This window comes from Bidens hawaiensis, unplaced genomic scaffold (assembly GCF_021521415.1).
Source record: "Bidens hawaiensis isolate Kalapana, Puna unplaced genomic scaffold, B.hawaiensis_p1.1 tig00055783_1, whole genome shotgun sequence".
In the NCBI taxonomy this organism is placed as follows: Eukaryota; Viridiplantae; Streptophyta; class Magnoliopsida; order Asterales; family Asteraceae; genus Bidens; species Bidens hawaiensis.
In genome coordinates this window covers 16,671-32,214 of record NW_027500046.1, presented here as the reverse complement: position 1 = coordinate 32,214, position 15,544 = coordinate 16,671, and the positions used below count along the sequence as shown (strand labels likewise).

Genomic DNA, 15,544 nt, shown 5'->3' with positions numbered 1-15,544 from the left:
CTGAACCCGATACATAGGCTATAGTTTTTAGAGACAGTACCTGGACCCGAACCCGACCCGGATATTGCCAACCTCGATTTTTCAATACCCGGTCATACCAGAACCTGGTTCCATACCCGGAACCAGGTATTTGAAAAACCCGATTTGTGCACCTCTAAAGAAACCTATTTAGGCCCCTTGACTATTAGTTAAAACTGGCCCATTCATTTTGCTTCCTTCAAGCCCATAATGCCTTCATAATCCTAATTCCTAAAACTGTTAATTACCGCCGATAGCAAGGTTCTACTAAGTTTAATATTTTTTTCTCTAAAAACGATGGATTTTATTGCCTATTTCTATAGGCCGTAACAAGGTGGGTGGGTGATGGTGGTGGTGGTGGTGGTGGTGGTCTGGTGGACATGGTGGTAAAGCTCTATTTTTAGATTATGGGAGGGATTTTAGGCTTATAAGATGTGGGCTTGGGCTGAGCTATTGGGCTTGGTATGAGTGGGTTTTTATTTAATTTTATAATAGATGCATTTATTAAGGCTAATTCATTTAGGTGAGTTCAATGAGTTGTTTATTAATTTTGTAATAAGTTTTAAATATTATAATAAAATTTTTATTTTAAATTTAGGGCTAACCAAAAAATTTCATGGTGTCACTGTAAAAGGTACATACGATATCACTTGGGGTTCGGTTATATATATCAGAGCAGGGCCTGAGTTGGATCAAGTAACCCAAATACCCAACCCGGGACCAAACCAATTAAACATATTTGGTTAGGTGCTCGTTCTTAGATTGGGTGAATTCGGGTCAAGTCCGATCTAGGAAATAGATCAATGAAACATCTTTAACAAAATAAAGTTCAAAAGGTTCATATTCGATTTTGGCCCAACCTGTTATCTACCTAACACGAAAAGACCGAGACCGGCCAACCATATATTGATTCTGTCTTCGAATTTGATTCAGAAAATTTGGGTTTGGTCCAGTCCGGTTTAAACGAGATGCACACCTACTACATATGATATATAGTTAAGAGGCGAATGGAATACAACCTTATTATCTACTCAGGCACTCTGCACTCAGCTATAAAACATTAAACTGAGCTAGCCTGACTCATATTATTACCGAATCAAGCTCGAGTTGTTACTTGCTCCGCTCAAATAACTTGATGAGTATAATCTACACTTATACATGATCTGATTTAAAAGATGACATAATCCTAGCAACATTGATGAACTATGACTCATGTAGTCATGTTTACCTACCATGAATATGTTACATTATATTACCAACTTTTACCATAGTTGAAAGAAAGAAGAAAAATTCTACAAGTACATATTATACAACTAGTTAAATGTTAATCTTTCTAAAGCCTCTTCCATTGTATCGTTGTTACTCGTTGCGCTATACGAAAGCCGCCTCTTACCGCGCTCTCTAATTGTCAAAGGTGAAGGACTCAAATCTGGTGGTGCCACCATGGAAGACCATGAACTGCCACGGACCTTTGGCCTTTGAAGCCGGGCACTAGCGGAAACACCAGCTGTCGCCATGGCTCGTTTCTTGGTGGCATCGTCGACATAAAGAAGATCATCAATCCTTGCCATTAAATTGAAAGCTAAACTTTCGATCACCCTTGAGTAGCTCTCGAGTATAGCTTGTCCTACATCCTGCAACAAAATAAAGCTCGTTTTTATATGCTTGATTCGGTTTAGGTTATGTTTTATATAACAACATAAAATTAGGTAAAACGAAAACATGATATACATTAGAGCTGACAATTTATGACAAGATCATTAATATGACATGACTCAACACGAAGTTAACAAGTTGACACGTTTATGACATGAGTAAAAACGTGTCTAAACGAGTTTAATTCTCCTAATACGTTTATGACACTGAGAACACATTTAACTAATCATGTTAAATGGGTTAGCTAGCCGACACGACACGTTTAAGACCCATTTATATAAATAACATACTTAGATTTATTATTTTATAAATTTTTTAAATACATCACATTTAAATTCCATCCCCTAACAGGATAAACTAGTTGGTTAAGAATTTTATGAATTGTAACTTTTACTTATCGTGTTAATTATGTTGTATTATTTATCAACCGTGTGAAGTGGGTCGTGTCAAAACGATTCGTGTCGTGTTATTATGTCCAGATCCTTATCAACAACTTGGTACAAAGAACAAACCTTATTCGATTGAATCTTATCAAGATCCAATCTTGTTCTTGGAAGACCCGGGAACTGGAGTTTTAAGTTCTTCAAAAGAGTACTTGCCCGACCCGAAAGAAGTTTACTTTTTTCTTTATCGCCACCTAGCCCCCTCACATTTCCCTTCCACGGTAGCTTCCCAGTTACATGAGTCTTTGAGCATTTTCTTGACCAAATATGCATGGCTGCTTCAATCCTGTTGGCTATTTGAAGAGTGGTGCATTCTGATGACATTTCCAAGTAATCCAAAAGAGACTCGGGTGAAAACTGTGCGGTAGTTATGTAACGATGGAGTGTTTCGCCTAAACAAACTTTCGCGCTCTAAAACAAACAAAAAATACATTAATTTTTGGTTTTGTATACGCAAAGGTATACGAAAAAGAAAGTAAACTATGTTTTGTATGTTAAACTCCATAAATTTGCATAAAATACAATACATGAACTTATTTTTTCTTTCAAAGTGACTTGTTAACTAGTAAGTGACATATAACATTTTTTGCAAAAAGACACCATTTTATTTTGATCAATTCAAAAGTTAGCAAGTCATTATTAAAAATTTTGAAAAAAAGAACAAATAAGTGCAATTTTTAGACAAGTCTAGAGAGTTTCATAGTTCAATATACATAAATTAGTTAGTGAGGTTTTCCAGTATTTTTAGATCATGTAAAAATACAGGAAAACCTCACTAACTAATTTATGTATATTGAACTATGAAACTCTCTAGATTTGTCTAAAAATTGCACGTATTTGTTTCTTTTTTTCAAAATTTTTAATAATGACTTGTACATTACATGTTGTGGGACTTTAATACCAACATTAGATTGAGTGACTTTTTAACAAAATAATAAAATAAATAAAGTTGGTCACATTTCATACCTTAGGTAAGGTCTCTAAATAAATATCAGGAACTTCCATTTGTGACAACACATTGCTATTAATCGAAGCAGCCGCTTTAAATATCTGATTACTGCATTCCCTGCATTGTTTCAACCTCCTACCTGTATTATCCGACAACCCGTTACTTGGAACCTTCGGAAAAGGCAGCCACCACTTCTCTTCATACTGAACCAACGGACTATCCGATTGTGACCCGTTCGAATGTCCCTCAACCGTTGACCGGTCAACATAACAGAACTCTGAGTCATGGAACCCATCAAGCATGGTTACTAGCATCATGTCTAGCTTTTTGAGAGACGGGAGGTTTAGATACAAGTCAGACCGCGGTCTAGTCACCATGACCTCAAAAGTCCCACCATCCGGGAATTCTTGAAAAGATGGCGTGAGTTCGACTATGGAGTCGCTTACGGATAGAAGCCATTCCATTTCTTTTCTCCATATGGACTTGCTTTGGTGACTTAGTGGTTCAAGTTTCCATAGGTCACCAAATACAGTAGCTGTAATTAAAGAACAGTTTCCCCATTAGGGTTATTTAAAATGCTCGCGGCTTGCATGAAAAAAGATTGTTTGTAAATGAGCCGAGCCTAAGCTAGAGTTGGCTCGGCTCGTGGCTTGTTCGATTGGCTCGTTTAAATTAAACCTCAAATTTTATTATATATAGTTATGATATAGCATATGAAAATACTGAAAAAGCAAAAAACTAATACATATAATGTTATAAATTTTGTATTATGTGTTAAAAAAACATTTTTTTTGTCTTTTGTACATCTAAAAAGTAAATTAAATTAAGAGCTGGCTCAAGCTTTTTACGAGCCAAGCTCGAGCTGGAATTCTAGGCTCGTTTAAGTTCGATAATCATCATATTATGTTTTTGAATTTTGGAAGTCAAATTCAGATTTTTTTTAACGCTGAAGTTTAATGTATTTTGTGTAATTGACTCTATCTGTGTTAAGTTTTCTTATCAATAAGAGTCATGTTAATTGTGAAGTTGAAAAACTAGTTTGACTTTGAATTTTGGGAGTCAACCATTTTTTTTATAAAACTAAATTTTGATAAAATTTCTTCACTCATTCACCCAAATCTTTCTGATTGTAACACATACTAGCATAGTGACAATTATCAGATTGGAAAACAACTTCTTTGACTTTTTGAAGTCAAGTATTGTATATATTAAACTACATAGTACCATAATTCATTCTTGTTATTAACTATTTTACAACAGCTAACACGATCTTTGACTGTTATGAGCAAAATGAAAAGGAAACAAACCAGAAAGATGTGTAATCGCATTCGATATAGCTAGAGCAGTACAAACTCCATTTCCTCTTCCAGTCATATCTTCTCCGAGCAATAGCTTCGAAAACCGATCTTTCATCAACTGAATCTCTGTAAACAACATCATAATCCAAATATTACAAAAACACAAATCTTCAACATTACATATTCAACTTTCCCATCTCAAAATCATCAAAAATTTTAAATAAATAGCCCAACTTTACTTGACTCGAAAAAAAAAAATTTATTTTTAAAAACAGACCAATTATTAACAATTAGCTCAATTTCACTTCTTTTTAGGTCAAATTCAACTTCCTCATCTCAAAATCATTAAAATTTCTAAAGAATTAGCCCAATTATCATGCTTTTTAAGTCAAATCTATGACCATCAACTTCCATTTGACTTAATTCAAATTAAATAAAAAAAAAACAGAGAAATTATTAACAATTAGCTCAATTTTCTTTCTTTTTAGGTCAAAATTCAACTTTACCATTTTGAAATCAATAAAAATTAAAATTCTATAAAATTTGCCAAATCCCCTTCTTTCTAGGTCAAATCTATGACCATCAACTTCCAATTTGACTTAATTGAAAGAAAAAAAACAGAGCAATTATTAACAAATTATTAACAATTAGCTCAATTTTCTTATTTTTAGGTCAAATTCAAATTTCCCATATCAAAATCATTAAAAATTAAAAAAAATCAGCCCAATTATAATTTTTTTTGATCAAATCCATGACTATCAACATTCAACTTCACTCAATATTTTTTTAAAAAAAGAACAATTATTCACAAAACAGAGAAAATATTAAAATTGGGCCAATTTCCCTTGTTTTTTGATAAAATCTATGACCATCAACTTTTAATTTAACTTAATTAAAATCAAAACAATAATTTAAAAAAAAAAAACGGAACAATTATTAATAAAAACAGGGCAATTATAAAAATGGGCCAATTTCCCTTGTTTTTAGGTTAAATCTATGACCATCAACATTTAATTTAACTTAATTAAAATCAAAATAATAATTTAAATAAAAATAAAAAAAAAACAGAGCAATTGTTAACAAAAACAGAGTAACATTGAATCTCCAACCATAACCCCCAAATTCCCACATTACCAGTCACATTCTCACTCTCAGCTTTCCCATTACACTTCCCTCCATCCACGGGCATATACTTCTGCCCGATCAGCGTCGGGGTGCTGCGAGAAGTGGAGGCGACGGGCGAATCGAAAGAGGAAGCCCCACAGCTCTCGGATTCACTGACGTCAGCACTGACACTGTAATCCTCAAAACGGTGGTGATCAGATTCGTCGCCTGATGATGAGTAGTTGTCCATTATTATTCGAATTGCGACAATGATTTGGTGATAAGAATTAGAAATAGAAATGGTGGTGATGGTGAATGTGAAAAAAGTAAAAGTGTTAAAGGTGTTGTGTTGGGTGTGTTTGTTCTTTACAGTTATGTGTGTAGTATGTATGGTAACGTCAACATGGTGTTGGACGGGTGGCCCATCATGCCGGAGGAGATTTTTTTATTATTATTATTATTATTTGCTTTTGGTTTTGTTTTATTCTTCTTCAATTCAATGGCGACGGTGGAAGTGGGACAGTCTACTTGTTGATTTATGTTTTATGAACGGAATATTAAAGTCATAATCAGTTTCACATGTTCTATTTTTTTGTTCCTTAAATCAGACCGTGTTCGTATTTATTTCTAAACATGTATACAATTGAGATTATAGGTATGTTTGTTTACGAGCCGACCCGAATTGAGCGAAAGCTTGCTTGTTGTTTGGCTTGTTTACAACCGAACCGAATTGAACGACTAAAATTCGAACCGAGCTAAAAACGAAACGAGCCAAAATCGAACCGAACATTTTTCGATCGAACATTGAGTGATTTCGAGTATTTTTTTATTTCCTTTTCACTTTAAAATTTTTAATAGCAAACAAGTTTAAAGGCTATTTAGTAAACAAATTAGTAATTTTGGGACAAACGTATAATAAGGGTGAGCAGAAAACCGAATTAACCGAAAAACCGCACCGAAAAAACCGAACCGAAGCATTAACCGACGGTTATTTATTTATTTATTGATTTTGAAAAACCAAATTTTTGGTTTCGATTCGGTTATCCATTTTTTAAAAAACAGAAAAAACTGAACCAAACCAATTGATGATGATAAAGATTATCAAGATGATAAGGAATTGACGAAACTTTTAAGATAAATAAATAAGATGATAAAAACCAAAAATAACCGAATCGAAACCGAAAAACAAAAACCTAAAAAACCGGAAAACCGAAACTGAACGGTTTGCATATTCAAATAACCGATTACTTCGGTTTCGTTTGGGTTTTGCCTAATAACCGAACTGAACCGTGCTCAGCCCTAACGTATAATATGTTTTAAATTTTTGGGAGAAAGAAGCTTGAAGTGAGATACAATGAACTAGAGGTGCACAAAAAACCCGAACCCGAAAACAAACCCGAAACCGGTTTTTTTTTAACCTGGGGTTTTAATACCCGAACCCAAACCCGACCCTACCCGTAGGGTACAGATAGGGTATGACTTTGAATGCTGAAACCCGAACCCGATATAAACCCGATAAAGCCAGAAACCCGGTTATAGTTATACCCGAAACCCGATACCCGGTTCTAGTTATACCCGAAACTTGGGTTTTTTGCATACCCGAACTAGATTTTTTTGTATACCCGGATATTGGTGTTTATGCACATGTGACACTTGGCAGTGGTTGTGTGGCCACCTACTGATCTATAGCCGTTCTCCAAGGGATCTTTTTTTAAGTTCATATTTGATATAAATTCTTATTTAGAGCAGCTCCTTTTTATATACCAAACAATAATTTAAAACACATAAAATATGTGTTTTTTTATATCATTGTTTACTAGTTTGAATATGTTTGAATGAACTTTGAAGTTTGTATGCGAAAAATGGAGTTAGAATAAAAAAAGGAAGCAGGCCCACACCCACTAACAGAAGAACGCTGCAGAAAAGTGGTTTTTTTAATACCTGGAAAAGGGTATTCAAATACCCGGAAAACGAGTTTTTTCAATATCCGGAAATAGGGTATTCAAATACCCGGGTATTGAAGACCCGGTTCAATACCTGACCCAGACCCCATACATAGGGTATGGTTTTTCAAGCCAATACTCGGACCCGACCCGGGTATTACTAATACCCTATTCTCCAATAACCGATCATGCCCGAATCCAGTTCCATGCCCGAACCAGGGTTTTCTTAGTACCCAATTTGTGCACCTCTACAATGAACATGTAAACAAACTTTTAGTATGTGAATCGAACAAATAAAACTATAAAATTGACGGAATAGTAAAAATTTAAAAGAGTTTAAGAAATTGTATACTTATATTTTATGTGTGTTGTCTATATATTTATATATTTGTTCATATATAATTATATATAAAATAAATTAAAAATACTCGAACCGAACCGAACCGAGCAAATCTTTGCTTGGCTCGTTTACAAACTGAACCGAGCAGAGCGGCTCGTTTACAATTGAGCTAAAAAAACAAGCTAGCATTTTTCGAGCAAATTTTGAGCAAGCGACGAGCAAGTTCGAGCGGTTTTGACGGCCCTAATTATAGGAGCTACTATACGTACGTGAAAAAAAGGCTTAATGTATGATGGAAAGTAACCTTGTATTAAAATTTAAACAAAAAGTTTGTAATTAAACTTGGATAGGTAAAGGATAAATGTTTAAAATTATGTGACAAACTCTAAAGACCTAAATTATAAATATTGAATTTTAAAGAAGACTGCCTTTTGTAATTTATTAGTCATTTAGACTTTATATTATTAAATATTAATATTAATATTTATATAGTCTCTTACATTTTTAATTTTGAGCTATGTATACGTTTAACTTCGGTATTTTTTTTATAAAATAATTAGTTTATAACTGGTTATTTGTGTGATTTTATTAAATTAAAAATCTGTATTGCTTGCCAAGTGTGATTTACCTTACCACCGACACCATCATCTTCAACCACCATCTATCACAACCCAACGTTGTCACCCACAAGTCACTACCACCACCTTCTTTACCAACCACCAATCACTGTTAAACTGTAAATGCCCAACCACCTGAACTTACAAAAGTGAATCAAATGCCCACATGGGGGTCATCAAGACTCAAAGGGAAACAGATTTGTTTCATTCTAAAGGGATTTGAGTTAGTAATTAGTTAGGATAAAACATGTAACTATCTATAATATATATAAACGAAAACCCTAAAATTCTACGTGTCGTGATGTGGTCGCTCCCCTCTTTTATGGAAGCCACCATATTGCTTAATTTTTAAATGAAGCCTCTCATTGATTTAACCTAAATTCATATGTATGGGTCTTACCAAAACCAAATAGCTCTTAAACGGATTATAACATCTCATTAAATTAAAAATTAATCTTACCAATTATTTGATATGAAAATCCTATAAAATAGAGATATACTAAAAATTAATATCCTATTTTATTTAAAAAAAAGATATTATTTATAATTAAAAAACAATGTTATAATAAAGAAAATAAATGGGTAATGAGTATCACCAAACCCAGATAACTTTTAAACCGGATTATAACATATTATTTATTTGCGAAATCATTTTATCATAAAACCTCAAGTATATTAATTATTAACTTTCTTACAGTAAATAAAATTAAAATCCAAATATACATATATAAATATTAAAAACGAATAATGTAAAACAGCCCCCGTAATATGGGGTAAAATCTAGTGTTTAGATAAACGGGTTGTGTTTAGGTCATATTAATCTAACAGGTTTGTTGGTTGATCCGTTTAAATCGTTTTAATTTTGTACTTGTTTTCTCATATGGATTTCTTGTTATGACAATGATAAGATATTTTAAACCAAAGATTAAAATATAAAAGGGAAACTAACATTAATTTTTATAGATTAAAAAGTTAACTAATTTTATATATATATATATAGGGTAGGTTAAAATAAAAACCCATTTGAGTTGTGAAAACCCACGAAAACCCTATGTAACATCGTTTTTTTTTTGTTACATCTAACTAATATATTAAAGTAACACAATTTTGTCCGCATGTCCTTCACCTAGGTTGTCCACATAGGCTTCCATGTCATTAACCTTCCATAAATCTAATTTCCACATATTCACAATAAAATTTTAATCAATGATATTGACTTTTATATTTTTGTAACTTATTAATATAATTATGATATTAATTATTCTAATTATTGCTAGAATTAGAAAAAACTTATTAAATTTATTAGGCTTAAATTGTTTATCGTTTTTTCTTTAAAAGACACATGCTTCGTTCAAAAATCATAACGCTCCACATCGTTTGTAACCAGGTTCTTCGCCTCATCTATAACCGGTTCTTCATGATTTGTCGGTTTCATAATCCAAACAACATCAAATATGTTCATCGTTTGCAATTATCAGGTATGATTTATATTTTAGTGTTTAATCAATTTTTGTGAAGAACAACATCAAATTGATTCACTGTTATTGGATTTAGGGTTTAACTGCATGATTTTTTTTTATACTAGCGGTTAATAGAGTTGATATTTAATCTATTCCTATTAATCGATTTATGCCTTTTGTGTTCATGTTATAAGTTATAAAGATATTTTAACTTTTTATTTATCTTTGTTAGTATTTGTATGGTTTTGTATTTGAATTAAAGTAACAATTTAGTGTCTCGTAATTTATGTAAACGTATCCTTTTTATATGAATATGACATTTGCATTTTACTAGATTTATAATATACACATATATATTACGTTTTAAATATGTTCTACCCGTGTGTAACACGGGCACTATCCTATGTAATATATGTTGTAACATTTAATACAAAACATCGAAACATCAAAAAAAAATGTTTTGCTATTTTTTAACATTTTTTTACTAATTTTTATATATGTTTTCAGGAGAGAGAAAAAGTTATATTTATATTTACATTTTTTATTCACTTTAATTGTGGACCACAAGATTTAAACATTAATTAAAAACATGTGGTTGAGAAGATTTATAGAGTTTTCACAACTCAAGTGGGTTTTCATTTTATACTTAGCCTATATATATATATATATATATATATATATATATATATATATATATATATATATATATATATATATATATATATATATATATTTCTTAAATTTGTTACTCTAGAGCACTAATATCTAATAAAATAAAATTCGGGTTAGTTAAATGAAACATGTTAATTACAAGCCATGAAAATTTATGTCGTGTTTGGGTCTATATGTCTTATATGATTTTCGTACGGATTCTTGTTAGGTTTGACTATTTCATTAGCGAGCACTACCAATTTATATGTCTGAGTACCCGAACGAGCCCGAGTTTTATAAAACGCATCACAATGTTTAACACTGGCAGCTTTAGTTTTGTATTATCTATAAGTTGTAAAAATACCGTATATATCTGCCACTATTTTGTTTTTATTTTAAACATAAACTTATTTTGACAAATTATCTGTTTCATATGAAACTATATATTTACACTTATTTCTAAACAAACGTTTTGATTCATTTTGGTACGACACCTAATGAGGCTATACGATATTGATTGGAATTAAAATTAAGTAGGTCCTGTTGAATTTTTAATTTCACTTATAACCATTTACGAGATATTAGTTGGGTTGGTGGAACATATATGTTTATCATATTTAGTCAAACATGCTGTTAAGTGTAAACTTTATTGATCGGTTGTTAATGGGTAATAACTATACGTAATAATCGGTTGTTCAATCAAGCTGTAATAATCAAGTGAAAAAACCATACGTCCTGTCTAATAAAAACGATCAATCAATTTGTTTAATTTTCATAAATGTGATGGCAAGTTGTAATAAGTGGATTGAACGAGTTATGAGTTCAACTGTTTAATCAAATGTGACGAGTCACCCGTTTGATTTTCATAACAATTTTGGCAAGTTGTAACGCATATGTTAAAAGGGTTGATGCATTGACTTATTTAGTTGAACATGTTGACAGATTAACATGCTAGCATGAAAGTGACATGTTTATTAAATGGTTATATATGACTCTTAAATTTGATTATTTTTCTATCATGTTTTGGATGATATTAACTAGGTTGTTACACGGCGCGTTGCGTCTAGGCGCGCTGGGCAGTTATGTGTTGGTTACACCCAGGCGTTGTTTCCGTAAGTTGACATGAATTCGGTTGGTATCGGCAACGTTCTTTACGGTATCAAAACTAAACCAAAAAAATAATTCCTCAAACTAACGAATTTAAAACAAATTAAAAACCAAAACACCACACCACCTTACATTTTCATTTTTTGATTAAGTATGAAATATATAAATACAAAAATCTATTTCGATTTTAAAAAAAACACAAAAAAAAATTGCCTCAAGAAGGCTCGAACTCGGGACTTGCAAGTTGCAACAACAAAACATTTTTGTTACTATTATTATTACTTTCAAATAAAGACAAACAAAAACAAAAACAAAAAAAAAAAAGAAAAACAAAGCCTCAAAAGAGGCTTGAACTCGCGACCTTAAAGTTGCAACAACACAATAAAATCACCCCACCAGCTTCCATTTTGGTTACTTTTTTAAGTTTCAAATCAATAAATTCTCAAACAGATTTCAAAAATAATAAAAAAAAATAGAAAATTAGTGGCAACCACTAATAAGACCACTAAAATATACTGTAGCTAAGGGTTTCCGTTTATATATAAAATAATATTTGCCATCCGTTTAAAACTAGCCTTCCCGCTTTTATATTTATGAATATCTAAATGATGAATTTATGGGTTAAAAGTAGGTAAATAGATTGTTTGGTACAAGTTAACTATATTTAGGTCAAAATTTGTTATGGGTAAAAAATGAAAATTTTGAGTATTTTTAAAATTTTGAGAATACAAATAGATTTATCGTCAAATTTGTTATGGGTTCAAAGTGTTGACTTGAAAATGTCAAAAGGATGAAAGTTAGAAATTCAAACATGATTTGGGTTTAAAATTTATTTTTAAGGACATTTTTTGTAATAATCAAAAGGTTCGAGATTTGTCAAATTGACTATTTTTCCCTCGAATATTAAAATTTAAGAAAAGATGACGAACACTTTCGATATGCCACCCCCATGCCTATCAATACTTCTAACTTTTATCAAATTTGAAATATTTATGTTAGCATTAATTTTTCCTTCAATGGTGATCAAAACATTATATGAGAAGCATGTCATGCAAAACCATGCTCGAATGAAACAAAATATTCACAAAATTGAATGGGTTAACATGTTGTTTTTTATGTTGTCATTATGACAAAGTGGAGAAGCCCTCTGAAACTTATCAAAATCTTTTTCATGATGTAGCACAGAAAAACATAGTTCTTGAAGAATATCCGTCGTTACAATTTAATGTTTTCATTTCCTTTTATGGGTGATAAATTGATAAATATATCAATAAAGATAACGAGGGACCATTGAGAGCCAACTTTTTTAAATTTGGGACCACTGGTGGGAATAAACAAAGTTGGGATTATTATTGATCAGTAACAGAAAGTTGGGATTATTAAAATCCAATTTTCCAATTATAAGTATATTCTTAAAAGTCGATCCATTTTTAAAAATCAATTAATTTATCTATTATTATTATTATTGTTGTAATTGTCATATAAATCAATAAATTACAAATATATGCTTTAAATCTATCCATTTATTTTTTGGTTAATTTAGTAAACGATATATATATAGGATCAGGATCATGTGAGAACTTTTTAGGAATTAAGAACTATGAGAACCATTTTGGACAAAAAAAAACCCAAAAATAAAAAAAAAAATCATAAAACAAAAAAAAAAAAACACAAAAATAAAAAAAGTAAAAAAACCAAAGTTCTTATTTATCATCCCGGTTTCTAAAAAAGACGTAAAAAAAAATTTTTTCTCGGTTTAGCTAAATTATACATATATGTATAATATGTACATATATGTACACACATGTTTTTTTTCCTATACACATATGTATAATTTAAGGTAAATGATAATGTACATATGTGTACATTACGTAACTAGAGATTAAATGAAAGTATACATATATGTATAGGTATAACACGAATTAAAAAGAAAAAAAAATCGTTTTTTTTAAATGAAACCGCAATGAAATATAAGAATTTTGGTTTTTTTACATTTTTAAAATTTTTGTTTTATAATTTTTTTAAATATTTTTTTAGAGGTTTTTTTTTGTGGTCCAAAATGGTTCTCAAAGTTCTCAATTTGCCATTGGTTCTCTTAGGATCCTTACCCTATATATATATATATATAATTGTTTCGGGTTTTTGTGAAACTTAAATTTGATTTTTATTTGTCAAATTTGTTGGTAAATATATTATTTGATACAAGTTAACTACATTTATATCAAAGTTTGTTGCAGGTCAAAAATGGGAAATATGAGTATTTTTTATAGTTTGAAAATGCAAATAGATTTATCATCAAATTTGTTACGGGTTCAAAGTGTTGGCTTAAAAATGTCAAACGGATGAAAGTTAGAATTTTAGACATGATTCGGGTTTCAAAATTATTTTCAAGAGCATTTTTGGAAATAATCAAAAGGTTCGGGATTTGACAAATTGACTATTTTTCCCTCAACTATTCAAATTTAAGAAAAGATTGCAAACACTTTCAACATGCCACCCTAGACCTATCAATGCTTCTAACTTTTATCAAATTTGAAATATTTGTGTAAGCATTAAGTTTTCCTTTAATGATGATCAGAACGTTATATGGAAAGCATGTCATGCAAAACTATGCTCAAATGAAGCAAAATATTCACAAAATTGAATAGGTTAACATGTTATTTTTTATGCTGTCATTATGGCAAAGTTGAGAAGCCCCATGAAACTTATCAAAATCTTTTTAATCGTTTAGCTCTATGAAAAAGATAGTTCTTGAAGAACATCCGTTGTTATAATTTAATGTTCTTTTTTCCTTCTATGGGTGGTAAATTGATAAATGCATCAATAAAGGTAACACTAATTACGTATTTAGACTCAGTGGTTAGAACTATTATTGTATGAGAAGTCTTATTTCCGCAATTGGTTAGTAACCAAAATTCTTTCAATTACACACATATAACACTGAGAATGAAATTTTCAATTGAAAGAGCGTTCTTGGGCACATTTCTGCATGTGCATTTTTTTATTAAGTTCATTTAAAAAAATCATTTTGTGATATAAATAAAACTAATTTATGTATACATAGTATAGATGCACACATAGATGTAATACAAATTTTCATATATGTTATGCAATTATTTGTTTTACTTGTAATTTTATAATTTCGATCAACCCGTGTGTGACACGGGCTCTGAAACTAGTAATATAATATTTGCCATCCGTTTAAAACTAGCCTTCCCGCTTTTATATTTATGAATATCTAAATGATGATGACTGATGCAATTAATAAAAAAAAAACAAAGAACATTCATGTATCAATATTAGTTAGAAATTCATACTATAGCATGCAACTTAACATTTCACTCGTATGAACCAAAATTGTTCGGATATGTCCATCAAGCATACAACTTTGTTTTTTTCAATTCGGGATTGACTTCCTCATCCATTCAGAAATTTTCAACACTAAGGGGGTATTTAATCAGTAATTTTTATCTTATCCGTAATAAGCGCACTCAAAACACATTAAAGAACTAATACCTCTCTTATAAACAAAACAAATGAAACAAGATTTATGTAAGTGTAAGAGTGTCAATGTTTTAGATGAGATGCGTGGATGAAATCAATGTTTATAACAGGTTTGTGGGTTTAAGGTTTTAGTTAGAATTATAATGTTGATATTGATTGACCTTTGATAATTTAAAGGAATATTGGCCTCATATAATCCCAACTATGGCCCATTGGTAAATATAATGACCAACTATCGAAATGGCAAATATAATCCCAACCACGCATGTGGGTGGAAAATTAACGGGAAGTAAACATTCTGTTAGTTTTTGTGATGTGGCGGCTTAGCTGTCTCGTAACCAGCTGACGGGGCTGCTGAGCTGGCTATTAATTACAAAAAAACTTAACCATATGTTGTATATATATACTATGAACTTCCGGCAGTGTAGGTTGGAGTACCGGAGACAAAACGCCG

The 15,544-nt window shown here is 31.1% G+C and overlaps 1 protein-coding gene across 1 annotated transcript; it reads right to left on the bottom strand.

The window, feature by feature from the left end:
• Positions 1-1,301: 1,301 nt before the first annotated feature.
• Positions 1,302-5,718, bottom strand: LOC143601157 (rop guanine nucleotide exchange factor 1-like). Its single transcript, XM_077078638.1, has 5 exons — positions 5,499-5,718; positions 4,374-4,490; positions 3,084-3,601; positions 2,187-2,528; positions 1,302-1,652 (listed from the first exon to the last, which is right to left on the bottom strand). The coding sequence occupies exons 1-5, from the start codon at positions 5,716-5,718 to the stop codon at positions 1,332-1,334; spliced, it is 1,518 nt and encodes a 505-aa protein (XP_076934753.1). The 3' UTR covers positions 1,302-1,331.
• Between the last annotated feature and the right edge of the window lie 9,826 nt (positions 5,719-15,544).